The sequence below is a fragment of the Engystomops pustulosus genome, chromosome 4 (assembly GCF_040894005.1).
Source record: "Engystomops pustulosus chromosome 4, aEngPut4.maternal, whole genome shotgun sequence".
In the NCBI taxonomy this organism is placed as follows: domain Eukaryota; kingdom Metazoa; phylum Chordata; class Amphibia; order Anura; family Leptodactylidae; genus Engystomops; species Engystomops pustulosus.
Window position 1 is genome coordinate 13,339,468 of NC_092414.1, and position 17,824 is coordinate 13,357,291.

The window sequence follows — 17,824 nt, forward strand, 5'->3', positions numbered from 1 at the left end:
CTAGAGAGCACCAGGCAGTGCCCAGATAGCCTCTTAGCTCAGTATCTATATTCCCTCACCCAATGCTGGATGATTTGTTGGCATCCCTTTTACCCCAGCCCCCAACACCAGGGGCACTTCTGCAGACAAAACGAAATATTACCCCCATTGGCCATGTAGGCACTATGTGCCTATAGATACACATAGTGCCCATAATGTGCCATATTGTTCCCACTTATTGCCATGTAGACTCCATATGGAGCTATAACTAGAAATCTCAGATTGTTGCCCAAATAAACATTTCCACGTTACAGGGATTGTCCACCTTCAGCTAATAATGGCTCATTATATCCCTGGTCATGTGATGTTACACAGGTGCACGGCTCATTATATCCCTGGTCATGTGATGTTACACAGGTGCACGGCTCATTATATCCCTGGTCATGTGATGTTACACAGGTGCACGGCTCATTATATCCCTAGTCATGTGATGTCACACAGGTGCACGGCTCATTATATCCCTAGTCATGTGATGTCACACAGGTGCACGGCTCGTTATATCCCTGGTCATGTGATGTCACACAGGTGCACGGCTCATTATATCCCTGGTCATGTGATGTTACACAGGTGCACGGCTCATTATATCCCTGGTCATGTGATGTTACACAGGTGCACGGCTCATTATATCCCTGGTCATGTGATGTCACACAGCTGCACGGCTTGTTATATCCCTGGTCATGTGATGTCACACAGGTGCAGGGCTCGTTATATCCCTGGTCATGTGATGTCACACAGGTGCAGGGCTCGTTATATCCCTGGTCATGTGATGTCACACAGGTGCCCGGCTCATTATATATTCCCGGTCATGTGATGTCACACAGGTGCATGGCTCGTTATATCCCTGGTCATGTGATGTCACACAGGTGCCCGGCTTATTATATCACTGGTCATGTGATGTCACACAGCTGCACGGCTCATACTATCACTGGTCGTGTGATGTCAAACAGGTGCATGGCTCGTTATATCCCTGGTCACGTGATATCACACAGGTGCACAGCTCATTATATCCCTGGTCATGTGATGTCACACAGGTGCACGGCTTGTTATATCTCTGGTCATGTGATGTCACACAGGTGCACGGCTCGTTATATCCCTGGTCATGGGATGTCACACAGGTGCACGGCTCGTTATATCCCTGGTCATGTAATGTCACACAGGTGCACGGCTCGTTATATACCTGATCATGTGATGTCACACAGGTGCACGGCTCGTTATATCCCTGATCATGTGATGTCACACAGGTGCACGGCTCGTTATATCCCTGATCATGTGATGTCACACAGGTGCACGGCTCGTTATATCCCTGATCATGTGATGTCACACAGGTGCACTGCTTGTTATATCCTTGGTCATGTGATGTCACACAGGCGCACGGCTCGTTATATCCCCGGTCATGTGATGTCACACAGGTGCAGAGCTCGTTATATCCCTGGTCATGTGATGTCACACAGGTGCAGAGCTCGTTATATCCCTAGTCACGTGATATCACACAGGTGCACAGCTCATTATATCCCTGGTCATGTGATGTCACACAGGTGCACGGCTCGTTATATCCCTGGTCATGGGATGTCACACAGGTGCACGGCTCGTTATATCCCTGATCATGTAATGTCACACAGGTGCACGGCTCGTTATATACCTGATCATGTGATGTCACACAGGTGCACGGCTCGTTATATCCCTGATCATGTGATGTCACACAGGTGTACGGCTCGTTATATCCCTGATCATGTGATGTCACACAGGTGCACGGCTCGTTATATCCCTGATCATGTGATGTCACACAGGTGCACTGCTTGTTATATCCTTGGTCATGTGATGTCACACAGGCGCACGGCTCGTTATATCCCCGGTCATGTGATGTCACACAGGTGCAGAGCTCGTTATATCCCCGGTCATGTGATGTCACACAGGTGCAGGGCTCGTTATATCCCTGATCATGTGATGGTCATTGCTTTTCTACAGAGACCAGGACGGCATTTTGAAGCCGGGATCCCCTTGCTATGTGTCTGTCTTCAGTGCATTTCCAGCCTCGTATGCATGCATCAGGAGGCTCAGCCTGAACACTCTTCCGGATTTTCTCTCACCTAGATGTGTGCACTGCAGTGCACGTAATTCTGAGAGTCCAGATATTAAAAAAAAAAGTTAAAATATAATAAAAAAAAAATAGAATAAAAAAACTTCTTGTGACTGGAAGCTGCGGAGGTCTCCCTAGGGCCAATGATGGAGGAGCCCCCCGCTCCCTCCTCCTCTGCAGCGCTGTCCACAGACACATAACACAACGTGGCAGCCCATCCCAACGGGAGCGGACCGAACTCAGACACACTAATTCCTCTCCATGGCAACCCCCGTTGCTACGGCAACAGCCTAAAAATCTGCAGTTCGGTATTGGGGGCTAATCACTTGCTGCAGGGGATGAGCAGGGATAGCGGAATTATTACCAATACCCATAGGGGTGTGTGGCGGGGCAGGATAAAGACACACAAGGCAGCGGCCACAGGGCCCCTGGGGGGGGGGGGGCGCTCTGCTACAGACACAGTGGCTATAATTAGTGAATATTGTGTTTCTAAAAAGTTTGACTTGAATACCAAACAACAAGAGTATCCGAAACTCCAAGAAGTTTCTTATGCAAAATTCCTCAAAGAGGGAATCCGTCAGCAGGTGTGACCATACAGACTGCAGCCAGTGTCATATATTGTCCCTGTAGAGATGTATATATGTTGTTAGTAGCAGCAGGACTGTGATATATGGCTTTATATTCCAGGATTGTATTGTGGTGTGTCCTCACACTGCTGTGCTCTGTGCTCTCTGTGGCCAGTTTTAGATATTATCCCTGGAGAGATGTGGAATCAGATTGTTGTGTATGTTGTTAGTAGCAGCAGGACTGTGATATATGGATTTATATTCCAAAGTTGGAGTGGGGGTGTGTCCTCACACTGCTGTGCTCTTACCTCTGTGCACTGAGCTGCTCCACAGTCCCTATGTTCTGCTCCAAGTGACTTCTGTAGTTTTCAGCCAGAAGCATACTAAAGCTTTTACTCGGATGGGGGCAGAGGAGGAGAAGTTTGCTGCAGAGTGCAAAAAGCACAGCAGTGTGAGACCCCCTGTGCTAAAATTTTGGACAATTCATGCATATTTCACAGTCCTGCTGCTACCAACAACAAACACAAAAAGTACTTAACACAGACTGCAGGGATCACAGCAATGTACTGTCCATGAAAAACTTTGTGTTTGTTGTTATTAGAAGCAAAACTGTGAAATATGCATGAATTTTCCAAGATTTTAGCACAGGGGTCTCACACTGCTGTGCTCTTTGCACTCTGCAGCAAACGTCTCCTCTGCCCTTATCTGAGTAAAAGCTTTAGCATGCTTCCAGCTGAAAACTACAGAAGTCACTTGAAGCAGAGCATAGGGACTGTGGAATAGCTCAGTGCACAGAGGTAAGAGCACAGCAGTGTGAGACTGCATCCCTAGTGCACTTATAGAAGCTACAATCCTGAAATATAAATCTATAAATCACAATCCTGCTGCTACTAACAACATTCATAAAACTATAATTACAAATCTCTCCAGAGACAATACATAACACTGGCTTCAGAGAGCACAGAGCACAGCAGTGGGAGGTCACCAGTACAATCCTGGAACATAAATCCATATTTCACAGTCCTGCTGCTACTAGTTTTAATAAACTTAGACATCTCTCAGTCACATGTCTCAAATTTCCTCAGGATTTTGGCAACAGTGCCGCATCTGATATTACAACTTCAAGTAAATTTTTTTTTCTAATATTAGACTATCCCTTTAAAGGGGACCTTTAACCACCTTCCCCAACTACAACACTGCATATCATTTAATTGGTGTCGATCCACTGATTTCAGTGCAGTTGGAATTTTTTCTGTAGCATTCACGGCTCCAAAGCAATCAATGCCATTAGATTTAACACCCAAATAGCCGATTACACACTCTTTTGTCAGGTGGGCGGTCCTGTGATAGGGCAGACACCACCTACCTGACAATAGAGTACCTAATTAGCATACTATATGCTGAAATTACAACACTGATTGCTCCACAACGGTAAGGGCTAGAGAAAAAATTCCAACTTCGTTAGAATCAGCGGAGTTGAATCTATCAAGGGATGGGAAGAGTTGGACCGAAAACATGTGCATGGGTTTAGTTACCATTTCAACACATCCCACTGTACTCACAGAAAACTTGACTTGGCAGTTCTCTTCGCCCAGATAACACAGGTCTCCCGATACATTGGTCTCCTGCCAGAGATGTTCCCCATTCACCGCGTTCTCCTGCATGGCAAACAACCAGTTCATTTTTCTCGGATCCATTTTACAAAGTATTACATGACCAGAAATGCCACCTAAAGTCCAAAATGTGCTATAATGGAGGGGTTTCTCCTAAAAACTGCACCACAGGGTGTTGATGGAACAGCAGCAACAGGTGTGGTGCAGTTTCTAGAAGAAGGTGGCCATGTTTTGGTAAACTTCTACAGCCAACTTCTATAAGTCTACATTCCAGACCCCCAAACCCACAATGGAATGAGAAAACCTTACAGTCCAATCCAAGCTGGTACGAGGCTCTTTAAGGGGTCCGTTGGAGATGGTCAACGTGGGACAGTGCACAGGAGCCAGATGCTGAAGACCAGACCGGGAAATGGCTTTCCTGAAACAAAATGAAAGAAAACTTTATTCAGTAACGAGTTCACGAACAAGGACATGGCAGCAATTTAAAGTGGGAAGAATGAAGGTTTGGTACAGTGGCCACAACTATTGTCCACAACGAAGACTTAAAAAACAATAAGACTACTTTAGAGAGAGGTCAAGAAAGAGACAATCCAACATCGTTAAACCTCAATCACATTCCGAAGAGATGAGATAGAGGACATCCAAGAGACAATCCAACTCTTTGGAAAACACAATCAGGCTTAGGTAGGTTGAAGGAGAGGACATCCAAGAGACAATCCAAATAATTTTTTGGGAAGAGTGAACTAAAAGTGAGGCAGAGGATAACTAAGGGAATATCTAACTCACTGGAAATGTCGTTGGAGGTGATAACCAAGAAAGAATCCATCATAGTAAAAAATCAATCACATATATAAGACACGAAAAAGAGGACAACCTAGAAACAGTCACAACTTTTTTTAGAAGAACCAATCAGATTTAGAAGAGACGCGATAGAGGACAACCACGAGAAGATCTAACGCACTATAATGCACGATAAGGCTAGGAAAAGCTTATGGAGAGGACAACCAAGAAACATTCCGAGGAAGTAAAAAATCAATCACACTTAGAAGAGATATAAGAGACAACACCCAAGAAACAACCCAACTTATTTGAGAAGAATCAACTGGACTCAGAAAAGGTGACAACTAAGAGAAGATCAAAATAATTGGAAAACACAATCAGGCTTGGAAAAGCTAATGGAGAGGACAACCAAGAAACAATCCCACAAAGTAAAAAATCAATCCCACCTAGAAGAGATGGAAGAGAGAACACCCAAGGAACAATCCAACTAGGAGAATCAACTACGGTCAGATGAGATGACAACTAAGAGAAGATCAAAATAATTGGAGAACACATCAGGCTTGTGGAGAGGACAACCAAGAAACAATCCCACATGGTAAAAAATCAATCACACCTAGAAGAGATGGAAAAGAGAACACCCAAGAAACAATCCAACTTATTTGAGAAGAATCAACTAGACTCAGAAGAGATGACAATTAAGAGAAGATCAAAATAATTGGAGAAGGGATGGAAGAGTGAACACCCAAAGAACAATCCAACCAGGAGAATCAACTACGGTCAGATGAGATGACAACTAAGAGAAGATCAAAATAATTGGAAAACGCATCAGGCTTGGACAAGTTGAGTGAATGGACAACTAAGAAACAATCCAACTCATTTTGGAAGAAGAAATAAAACTTAGAAGAGAAGAGAGAAGATCCAACTCCAACAGAAGAGACAATTATGTTCTGAAGAATTGAAAGACAAGGTGACCATGCGTAGATCTTATTCAATGGAAATCAAAAGTAGGCTAAAAAGAGTTGAGGTAGAAGACAACCAAGAGGAGATCATTTTCATTGGACAACACAATCAGGCTAGGAAGAGTTGAGGGAGAGGACAACCACGAAACAATACGACTCACTAGAAAACTCAATCAGGCTCAAAAATGTTGAGGGAAAGGACGACCACCAAGAAGCTGGACACAAACACACTATGAAACAGTCTGAAGACCCCAACAGAAGGCACGTTGCTGGTGGAACACTTTTGAAATGGTCACGTGGAGACTTAATACAATATCTAATTATTCTGATAAACCTCCAAACATTACTAAGAAATTGTTCCTAAGCAAAGAAACGTTCAGCGCCGCCTCTAACACTGAACCGGTATTAACCTCCATGAGTCATCACAGTATCCAGGTTTTCTCCAGTGGGATCACTGTCAAGAGAGAGCAGACAGATGGATCCATCCAACCGAGAATGTTCACGGGGATAAAAACACACAGAGGAAAAGTGAAAGAGGCCCAGAAATATTAATAACACGTGAAATAGTACTGAAGTGTAAAAAGAAAAATTACAAAACATCATGTTTGAGATGAAATATCTCACGAAGAGGGGACAAGGACATTGCGCAATTTCAATTTTGTTCTTAAAACGAAAGGACCACTGTAACGTTGGACTCCACTTGCCAACCCAACCAGGAATTGTGAAAAACTGAGGACTTCTTAGACAATGTTGGTCCCCACCCAACCAAGAATCATGAAAAACGGAGGACTTCTTAGACAATGTTGGTCCCCACCCAACCAGGAATCAGGAAAAAATGAGGACTTCTTAGACAATGTTGGTCCCCACCCAACCAGGAATCAGGAAAAACTGAGGACTTCTTAGACAATGTTGGTTCCCACCCAACCAGGAATCGTATAAAACTGAGGACTTCTTAGACAATGTTGGTCCCCACCCAACCAGGAATCATGAAAAACTGAGGCCTTCTTAGACAATGTTGGTCCCTACCCAAACAGGAATCGTGAAAAACTGAGGACTTCTTAGACAATGTTGGTCCCCACCCAACCAGGAACCGTGAAAAACTGAGGACTTCTTAGACAATGTTGGTCCCCACCCATAGAAATACTGAAAGTACTGATGATTTTTTTACATGTAAAAGCCAAGGGATCTTGACACACAACAATGGACACTCAACCTCTCGAAGAAGACAAGCTCACTATGAGGTTACTGCAGAAATCCCAAAACACCATGGGCTAATTCTTATGGGTTGGATTTACAAATATTACGAATACTTAGATCTTATTGATTATACGTCATACATGGAAATACATAGGTCCATAAAGGATAGATGGTGGACTCTCAACCTCGCCTCAGGTAGGCCCAAAGAAGCCCCAGTTTGACGCTGAATAAGGTTAATGGAGATGCCTAGAAATAAAATACTCAGTCACAAACCTCCATAGAAGTAGTATCGCACATTACAGGGGCAATATTCTACAGAACGCAGAACCTGATGACAATTTGCTATGTATGTGGGAATTCCGCATCTGTTTTGGTAGGGAAGAAGGATGAGTTGCCTATTCAAGGGCAATTAGTGGTGCTACCTGTTCCAATGATTTATGAAGTTTTTAGTGTAAGTAGATTGGGTACAGGAGCTTCAATCCTCAAAGTGACCATACACTTAAGATGACCTTAGGTCAAGCCCACCAATTTCCATGGGACAAGAGGAGTACCTAATGAGTATTGGGGGTTCTCCACTCTCCTTCAACCACTGATTTCGAGAAAAATCCTTCTTTTTCAAATAAGAAAAAGCAACCAGGATTGGTCAGAAGGAACATCTGCCATCAAAGTAAGGATTTATTGTATCCAAGATGTATAACCACCATTAGTTACTTTTGAAGATCTAGAGGGAATTGGGTGGTAGAAACCTTCTGGGTCGCCAAGATCGTTGAGACAGGGGGCAAGCACCATGTGTCCTTTATGGTCCATCCCTGCTTTATGGCAGGACCACATGAAAGAATTTATGGCACCATCATAATACAGGCAGTCCCGGGGTTACGTACAAGATAGGGTCCGGAGGTTTGTTCTTAAGTTGAATTTGTATGTATGTCGAAACTGTATATTTTAGAATTGTAGATCCAGACAAAATAAAATTTGGCCCCAGTGACAATTGGAGTTTAAACATTTTTTGCTGTAATGGGACCAAGGATTATCTATAAAGCTTCATTACAGACACTTTACAGCTGGTTATTGCAATCTGGGACTATAGTAACATTCAGAGAGCTTCACCAGGGGTCAGAGGGGTCTGTCTGTAACTATGGGTTGTCTGTAAGTCGGGTGTCCTTAAGTAGGGGACCGCCTGTACCAGTAATCTAAAGCATTAAGATTGTACCGATTGTGCTCTACAGCCGGATAGAATTAAGTAGACCTCACCCAACCCTTAAATCTTAGACAAGATTTAGTCTTAGACTAAGGCAACGCTAGAAATTGTAGTGTCAGATCTACCATCCGTGCAATCACTACACTTATCAAGTTATTCTGCTGATCAACGTAGATTTTGTTCGACAGATATGGATCATGGTAATATTTTATGATGCTTCGACAAGCCACAAACCAGAACAACTGCATCACGGCGATAGACATCACATATTATACTGATACGTCAGTGAAAACGGAGAAAAGTAAAAAAAAAAAAATTCCAAAAAAGAGCTGACAGAATAGAACAGGTCATGTAAGGTTAAACCACTTTACACCAAACCACCTTTTGAAATCTAATCTTGATTAAAAACCTTCCAATGTTATGAACATGCAGCTCCAGCTTATAGCTATGTGTTTCCACAGTAACAGACTACAAACAAACCTTTGTAGTCTGACCTGTTGTCATAATGAAGCCAGACATTTATCCTCTACTTCTTGCCATTCTACAAAATGTATGTTGACAAGAAGTAGGTCATAGATAAAATAATGTATATGTGTATGATCAGACAACAAACGGTTTGTTTGGAGTCTGTTACCATGGAGATATATTGGACTCTCGATGAGCTGTTGACAAAGCACAGTAATATTTTTGTATTAGTAACCTTAGCCCCAACACCCTGGCCTTCTACCATTCCAACGAGGGCTGCATTAAAGAAAAACATGTGAACCTACTCTGCCCAAAATGAGGTGGAGCATATGGATTTTGATCATTTGGGAACTTATTGTGCCCTCTAGTTTGATCTCTGTGATCAGCCGGCTAGTCAAAAAACTCTGAGATGTAAACATGGTAAAAACTAACACATCAAACAGAAATAAATTACTAAGTGACTACCCAATAATATACCAAAAAAAAGTAAAATCAACCAATCTACATAAGAAATTATAACCACCCCCACTTCTTGGGTACTTTACAAACCTTGAGATTCCGTCGTCACCTTCTGAGCTGTCACTGCTGGATGTATAACTATCATCCTCTTCTTCCTGGGGTTGTAGGCTCGCCTGATTGAGAACCTTACAATCCATCCATATGTCCCAAAGCAGGTCCTCTACATTCTGAATTTTCTCAGACTTCAATGTATGTTTTTTAGTGGTCTTCACAGCAAACCTTGGGTTGACCCTAATCGGTGCTGTGCTGGATTTCCTCCGACTGTCTACATTCTTCTTGCCCACGTGGACGGACACCCTTCGCTGTGCTAGTAGTCCCAGAGATGGTCCACCAGCTCCGGATTTACGCCTGACTTTCGATGCCGCCAGACTCATTCTCCTGTCTGATTCTTTTGGTCCAGACTTGGTAAAATGGAGATGAAAAAATTTCTCCATGGCGTCTAGAGGTTGAGGACCACAAAAAGTCTTAACTTCTTCTCTAACGAGGTTGAACACTCAAACGCAACCCATGAAGTCTCTGGTTTCCTTACTCTTCCTTACGTCCTTTACTCTTGACGTTGCCTATTTCATGGTCCTCGTAGAGTCTTTGTACTCTTTGAAGGCCTCGATTCAGAGTGCCTTCACCTTTGCTCTACTTTCTTTTTTTTACAATCTTTCTTTTATGTAGGTCACACAAAACGTAACTTGTATCCTAAGGTAAGCCACTCCCGAAGAAATAAACCAAGTGTCGAGAGTCTAAAAACATGAATTAAACAGGCCCTATACTGTAAGGGTCAGGAGTTGCTGGGAGAAGAAGGAGGAGGGTGTGAGGAAGGGGTGATAAGATTGCAGCCTCGTAAATGAAAAATGTAATTGGAGAGAGTTACACTTCAGGCGCGGAGGCAATATATGAAAATCCTCAGTTGACCTATGTTTACATTAGAAGCTATAATATGAGCCTCCCGCTTCCTGTCTGCCTCGACTCTCTCGGGATTTCGATGCTATGAATTACACAGGTTGTTTCCAAATTTAGACTCAGTTCAAGACGAAGAGCATGGGGTAAAAAAACCATAAACCACAGATAGGCTTGATGTATAAGAACTGCGTGGGACATGCTACAATTCTGAAAGTCTCTTCGAAGCTCAAGTCCATAGACATCGCTCTACGGTTCTCGTTCAGACCAGATTACACTATCATAACCCAATGGGAAGGTAACAAAATACAAAATACAACTGAAATACAAATACAACATAAAATACTCAACAGAACAGGCCCGGAGTACAATATTCCTATTAAATCACAAAATCTCCAGCCTTAATCAAATCCTATAACAACCACCAAGCATACAACACACTAAAAATGCAATAAAACTAAAACAATTATTCAAAATATTTTTTTTTTTTTAAATGGGACAATAAAAAAAGTAAATAAAATGCGTGATTCTAATAACTTCAATTAGATTTTTTTGAAAATGTTGTCTATAGGTCTAAAATTTAAAAAAAAATATATATTTTAAATAAAGATTTAAGAATTATAAAAATAAAAAATTAAGAAAATGAATGTAAAAACATTAAAATTGGATCAAAATTAGAAAAGAAATCAAATTTATCTTTAAAAAAAAAAAAACTGTCAAAATCGAAAAATTCTAGTTTAACATACCGACCGACATCTTTAAATCCTGCATTAACTACCAAGCAAAGAATAAACCCCAAAAAATCCATAGCAATAAAAAAATAATTGCAATAGATATTAAAAAAAGTGTTAAAAGCTAAGATGCAAAATAAACATAAAATGTAAAAAAAGAGAGCAAAACAGATATTTAAAAAAAATTAGGAAAATCAATATAAAAAATACATGTAAAATGAAAAAAAAACTAAATATATGAAATTAAAAGAATGTAAAATAAAAAATTTACTTTTTTTTTTCAAATCAAAATATAACCAGTTATCTATCATGAGAAGAAGGCATCTGGAAGAGCGAACCCAAAAATATTTTTCCCAAAATAACTCCACTAAGTATATAACAGTCCGAGGTCACGTTCCGGAATATCCATGGCTGTCAGCTGGTGCTACACTCCGTCATCATGATGGTGGAGGTGTCAAGGGCGACATCTTGATTTGGATATTATGGGTGCCCATCGGCAGGGATGGTCTACAGGCGCTGCTCGGCTTCTGTAAGATGAATTTTTCCAAAAAGCTGCAGAAGTTTTTAGCAGAAGGATATTTTTTTTTTGTAAACAAGCAGCTGGATGTTATTCCGGTACGTGGAGTCCGGTGGGGATTGGACTTCCACATAGAAAGTGCATGGGAATCCTGAGCCTCCTGTGGGGTTAATACGAGCAACGTCCCGAAGAGATCTCGTAGAAGTTTTCTCAGGCTTTCTCTTCTTACAGTTGCAGGACGACCAATCTCCACTTCCTCTGCTATTCAGAACTTTTTAAAACTTAACTTCCTGTCTTGAAGTGAAACTTTACTTAGAAAGCTGCATCGTGGATATTTAATGAGAGCTCAAAGAACACTGTGCCGAATCCTAAAGAAGCTTAGGGGTTAAAAATTCATTCAACAGCCCCGGCCTTGTATTTAAAAGCCTTGGCCTGGGTAGAGTCACTAGTAAGCGCCCCTTTAAATAACCCTGTCAGATGCCCTACAAGCCTCTGGAGCCAAAATACTACTAAAATCCCAATTACAGTGATAAACCGACGCGTTTCGGGCCAGATATCCTTGGTCATAACTTCTAAAAAGTCTGTTTTAGTACTTTGTTGGTGTGTAAAGAGTTAATCCATTATGTCATATAACCTGGTCTGGGCAGTGGTCCTTTTGCACAACAGGGTACATGCCCCACAAGCCCCTGCTAACATGCTAGGAAAATTATCATTGTAGGCACGTTTAGGGTCAAAAATCCTTAGCCCTAGATTCCAAACAGGAGTCTTATAAATGTGCTGTTGTGTAAGGGGTTTTTCCATTTTATTCTTCTGTTTCACAAGCCCCAAGGACCAGAATACAAGACACATTCTTAAATTTGACGCATTTCAGGCCAGAAGACCTTAGTCATAGCTTCTCAACACTTTGCTTCTTAATAGGAGTCTTAGTACTGTATTGGTATGTAAGGGGTTAATCTATTTTCGCGCCTTACCCTGGCCCAGACAGATTTACTTTCACATAACCCACAATTCCCTAGAGCAAAAACACTTAAAATCCTTATTTCAGGCATATGACGCGTTTCGGATCAGTAAACCTTAGTCACAGCTTCTAAACAGGTGTCCCAGTGCTGTGCTCGTGTGTAAGGAACAAATTCAGTTCTCACAATATGCTAGCCTCGACGGTTTGACTGGTCAGTTCCCCTTTAGTACCATCAAAGTATATACTCCATGATTTCCAGAACCAAAACACTACAAATACCATCCTTCGATGATATTCTGATATGATATAGATCTGAAATCCAACATTGGTGTCTTAGAGCTTCCTTGGATTGTAAAGGGTTAATCAATCAATTTTTTCAATACGACGGCAAAGTGTACCCGTTTTTTTCCGAAACTAGGGTTCCTGCCTCACAAGCCTCTGTCTATGTTATAGTTACGCATTTCGGGCAAAGAGTTCTAAGAACTTCTTCACAGTTTTGAATTGTGTCTAAGGGGTTAATCCTTTTCTCACATTACCAGCTTAAATTGTTAGAGCCCACGATTGTCCCTGAAGCATAAATACTAATAAAAATCAATATTACAGGAATATAATGACGCGTTTTGGGTCTAAAAACCTCATCCATCACTTTGTGTCCACCGTCTTAGAACTTTTTTGTCATGTAAGGGGATTATCCAGTTCTCACATTTCCCACAACCAGGGTGCCTAACCCATGAGCCCTGAGAACAGAAGTCAAATCCTCATTTCAGTGATGTTCTGACGCGTTTCGCATCAGGAATCATTGCTTCTTCATAGCTGTGAATGGAGTATTAGGGGTTAATTCATTTCTCACTATTCATTACAAGATTTGGTTGTCAATAGCAACTTTTTGCTCCTGAAGCCAGAACACTAATAAAAATAATTTATTTCAGGAATAAATTACGCATTTCGGGTCAAAAATCCTAAGCCATAGCTTTGCAACAGCTGTTTTAGCACAATTTTTGTGCGTGTAAGGAATTCTGTCCTCACATTACTCTAGCTTAGGTAACATCAGTGTCTCTTTACACAATTGGGGTACATAACCCACCAGCTTGAGGTGTCAGAAACCTATAAAAATCCTTATTTTGGTGATAAACTAACACATTTCGGGTCATTGATTTTAAGTCATTGCTTTTTCACAGTTATGAATGGTGTATAAGGGGTTAATCCATTTCTCAGATTACATTGTCAGAGCTCCCTTTTGTCCCTGGAGCCAAATCACAAACAAAAAACCTTATTACAGTTATTTAATAACGCATTTTGGGTCTCAAATCCTTAACTATAATTTTGTAACCACTCTTTTAGCACCTTTACAGCATATAAGGGGTTTATGCAGTTCTCACATTACCCATAACCAGGATACCTGTCTCATAAGCCATGAGGGCCAGAAGGATCATTAAAAAAAATTCTAATTTCACTGATGTTCTGATGCGTTTTGGGTCAGAAATCTTAAATCTCACAGCTGCGAATGGTATATATGGGGTTAATCCATTTCTCACATTACCAGATTAAATTGACAGAGCCCACTTTTGCCCCTGGAGCCAAATCCTTATTACTGTGATACAATAACGCATTTTGGGTCTCAAATCCTTCACCATGGCTTTGTAACCACTGTTTTAGCACTTTTATGGCCTGTAAGGGGTTTATCCAGTTCTCACATTACCCACAACAAGGGTGTGCAATGATCCACAAGAGCCAAAACAACAGAAATATCCTAATTTCACTGATGAACTGATGCGTTTCGGATCAAGAACCTTAATTCATTGCTTCTTCACAGCTGTGAATGGTATATAAAGAGTTAATTTATTTCTTACTTTAGCAGATTTAATCAGCATTGCCTACTCTTGCCGCTAGAGCCAGAGCACTAATAAAAATCCTTTTATCAGCTATAACTAACGCGTTTTGGGTCTGAAATCCTTAACCATTAGTGCTCTTATGGCCTGTAAGGGGTTTTCCAGTTCTCACATCCCCCACAACAAGGGTGGGCAATGATCCACCAGAGCCAGAACAATAGAAATACTATAATTTCACTGATGAACTGATGCGTTTCGGATCAAGAACCTTAAGTCATTGCTTTAGGTGTATAAAGTGTTAATTGATTTCTCACTGTACCAGATTTAATCATCATTGCCTACTCTTGCCGCTAGAGCCAGAGCACTAATAAAAATCCTTTTATCAGTGACAACCAACGCGTTTTGGATCGTAAATCCTTAACTATGGCTTTGTAACAGCTGTCATAGCACTTTTTTAGGGGTTTGTATAGGGTTAATTTAGATTATCCCAGAGTAGCCACTTGTCGGCACCCCTTTGCGCAATTGAGGTACCAGAACACTAACTCATTTCGGGTCAGTAATCCTTAGTCACAGCTGGTGTGTAAAGGGTTAACCCCTGGCTTCTCGCACATTTAGGAGATTCGTGATGCAATTCGTCTTGGCCTCGTTATGCAGTCAGACGCTCGGGCCCTGTAGTAGATATTTCTAACAGCTGGTGCAGCCGCCGTGCCTTGTGCTGGGTGTCTGATGGATTCTGTCATCATTATCCACCGCTGAACGCTGCGGAAAAAAAAACCTCTTCGATTTACGAGAAAAATAATCAGATTATTAATCATATTGCAGATTATTATTTTTCATATATTCTTCAACCTACCAGGCGTCAGATTATGGGATAGTCTGGATTACCGGGATATTATTACATAGGATTTTCAGATTACTGCAACATTCAACTACAGGTAGTACACTGGCTCAGTGGGTAGCAGCACTGTGGCTCAGTGGTCAACACGTCTGGCCCGGTGCCCTTCCAATCTGACGCCAGTTTATGCTTACGCCACCAAAAAAAAACACAGGTCTCTTTGTGGGGTCTCTATATAGGGGTCTGGAGTGGGAGTATTCTATAAAAAACAGAGATCTGGTCTGGGGGTTGTAGAAGTGAGGATATGGTCTGGGGTCTAACCACTAGTCTGAAAAAAAGATATAGCGTTGGGGGTCTATAAAAAAAGAAAGGTCTGGTCTAGGGTTTGAGGAGAGGTCTGGGCAGGGGCCTGTAAACTGTAGGCCTGTAAAAATAAGGGATTTAGGTGTTTGGTCTGGGGTCTAAGAAACAATGGATCCAGTTTGAGGTGTGCAGGAAGGAGGAGTCTAATTTAGAAGTTGTAGAAAGGAGAGGTCTGGTTCGGGGTCTGTAAATTGTTGGGATCAACTCAGATGTGTAAAACAAGGGATTAGGGCAAACCTGGGGGAAAGAGGGTTTGGTCTGGGGTCTAAAGAAATGATGGATCCAGTTTAAGTTTGTCCAGAAAGGTGGGGTCTGATCTGGAAGTCGTAGACCAGATCAGAGAGGTCTGGTCTGGGGTCTCTGAATAGGAAGTTTTCGGGATCTGTTGTCTAGTGAAAAAAGAGGTCTGGACTTGGGGGTGTAAACTGGAAGGATGGTCTAAGACCTGTATGAAGAAGGGATCTGGTATAAGGTATTAGGTCTGGGGTCTTAAGAGGAGTCCAAACTATGGTTTCAAGAATGAAGGGGTCTGGTCTGGGGATGTAAAGGGAGGAGGCGTCCTGGGTTTGTAAAGGGAGGAGGCGTTGGTCTGTAGAAAGGAGGGGTCTACTGAAAGGAGAGGTCTGGGCTGGGGGCTGGAGAAAGGAGAGTTTTGGAGGAGTCTGTTGTCTATTGAAAAGCAAGGTCTGGGCTGGAATGATTGTCTGAGACCTGTAGAAAGAAGGGATTTGGTATGAAGGACTGGATGTAAAATTGGAGTAGTAAGGTCTGGGGTCTGGGGAAAATATTAGTATAGTCAGTGGTCTGGGAGTTGTAGTTGTAGGAGGGGTCTGGTCTGAAGTCTCTAAACATTAAGGACCTGGGGTCTCTGGAAAGGAGGGGCCTGGTCTTTGATCTGGAGAAATAAGGGGTACATTTTAAGATAATGTATTTATTTTAGTGGTCTGGGGTCTATATTAATCTAGTGTGCAAGTCCAGATATGAGAGTCTGGTGTGTCACGTGAGGACGGATAAGCACTGTATGTTGGGTGTTCCAGTACAGCTGTGGTTGTGGATGATTTACCAAACATTGGCAAAAGATAATCCTAAAGTTTATGGTTTGGTTTCTACGAGGCAACACTAGAGGGAGCCCAAGAGCCGAATGCATACTAGTACTGCAGAACCACTCCCCTCTGCCCACCCCAGCTCATACAAAACACACGGCCCACAGCGGGCAAAAACAAGCACTAAAGATCCTAATATTGGGGGTTTTATCGCAGGGTATGATGGGAGAGAAATTCAGAATATATAAGAAATGTAAATAGAGTTGCCCTTTAAGGCTTTTATGCACAGTTTGCAGAAATTGGTCGATATCTGTAGCATTTTTTTTGTTATCTGTACAAAAAGCAGAAGGAAACACTCGACCACATGTATGGTTAAAGAAAACAGAACTAGATGAATCATTAACACTTCACTACGTCAGTTTCTGGAAAAGTTGGGTGATGGCCAATAAAGTCAATAGCACAGCTCCCGCTGGGGGTTGTCATCCAGCTTTCCCCAGTTACATGATGAAATTATGTCAACCTGAAGACTCCACTAGAGGGAGCTGAGAGGATTACTGTATACAATTTATACAATAACTCTATGGCTCATTGTATTCAGTTAGCTCTTCAGCTCCACCTAGTGGTGGCTACTGGAAGTACAAATGTTCTCAGGTAGTTCTATAATAATAATAGGATAATAGAAACCTGAATCGGTTACATTTGGAGCATTTAATTAGCCATGTTGCTTGTCACCCAGCTTTTCTAGAAGTAGATAAATCTATGAACCACAGAAGCAAAGGAGATTTGTAATATGTAACAATGTGGTAGTGCCATGATCCAAGACACACAGACATTTTACTAGTAAGATAGCTATGTGTATCCAACAGAGTCCCAGTTAAAGGGGTGGTCCGGGGCTCCAAAAAAAATTCACATTCACATGAATCAGGAAGTGCCACAATTCCAGACATGAACTAGTCAAGAGTGAAATTGTATCTTTTTGGACCACCCCTTTTAAAGGGATGCCTGATTTAGAATGCAATAAGGTAACAAAGTGGAACATCCCTTTAGAACTTTCAACTAAGTCTCTCTATGCATGCATTTTGTATACGGTCCATTGTGCAGGATGTAATTTCACTTTTCACCTGTGGTGGCGCTGCAGGGAAACTGATAGGTTACAACTGATCGACACAATCAACGATTACTGCATTTTTTTTTTTTTTAATTTTAAAAAGTTGACAACCCCTTTAAAAATTTGTGTCCGAGAG

General features: G+C 41.8%; 1 protein-coding gene across 10 annotated transcripts in view; it reads right to left on the minus strand.

The window, feature by feature from the left end:
• The window catches only part of DGKI (diacylglycerol kinase iota), a 223,620-nt gene that overhangs the window by 127,638 nt on the left and 78,158 nt on the right, over window positions 1-17,824 (minus strand). For 4 of the 10 annotated variants that reach the window (XM_072145184.1, XM_072145182.1, XM_072145181.1 and 1 more), the window contains exons 2-3: window positions 4,605-4,713; window positions 4,245-4,340 (exon numbers count right to left, since the gene is read on the minus strand). In XM_072145184.1, coding sequence (XP_072001285.1) covers window positions 4,245-4,340; window positions 4,605-4,713 — 205 coding nt within the window. Of the gene's footprint in view, window positions 1-4,244; window positions 4,341-4,604; window positions 4,714-9,443; window positions 10,683-17,824 lie in introns of those variants that run through there. The other 6 variants (XM_072145177.1, XM_072145176.1, XM_072145174.1 and 3 more) reach the window with 3 other exon arrangements.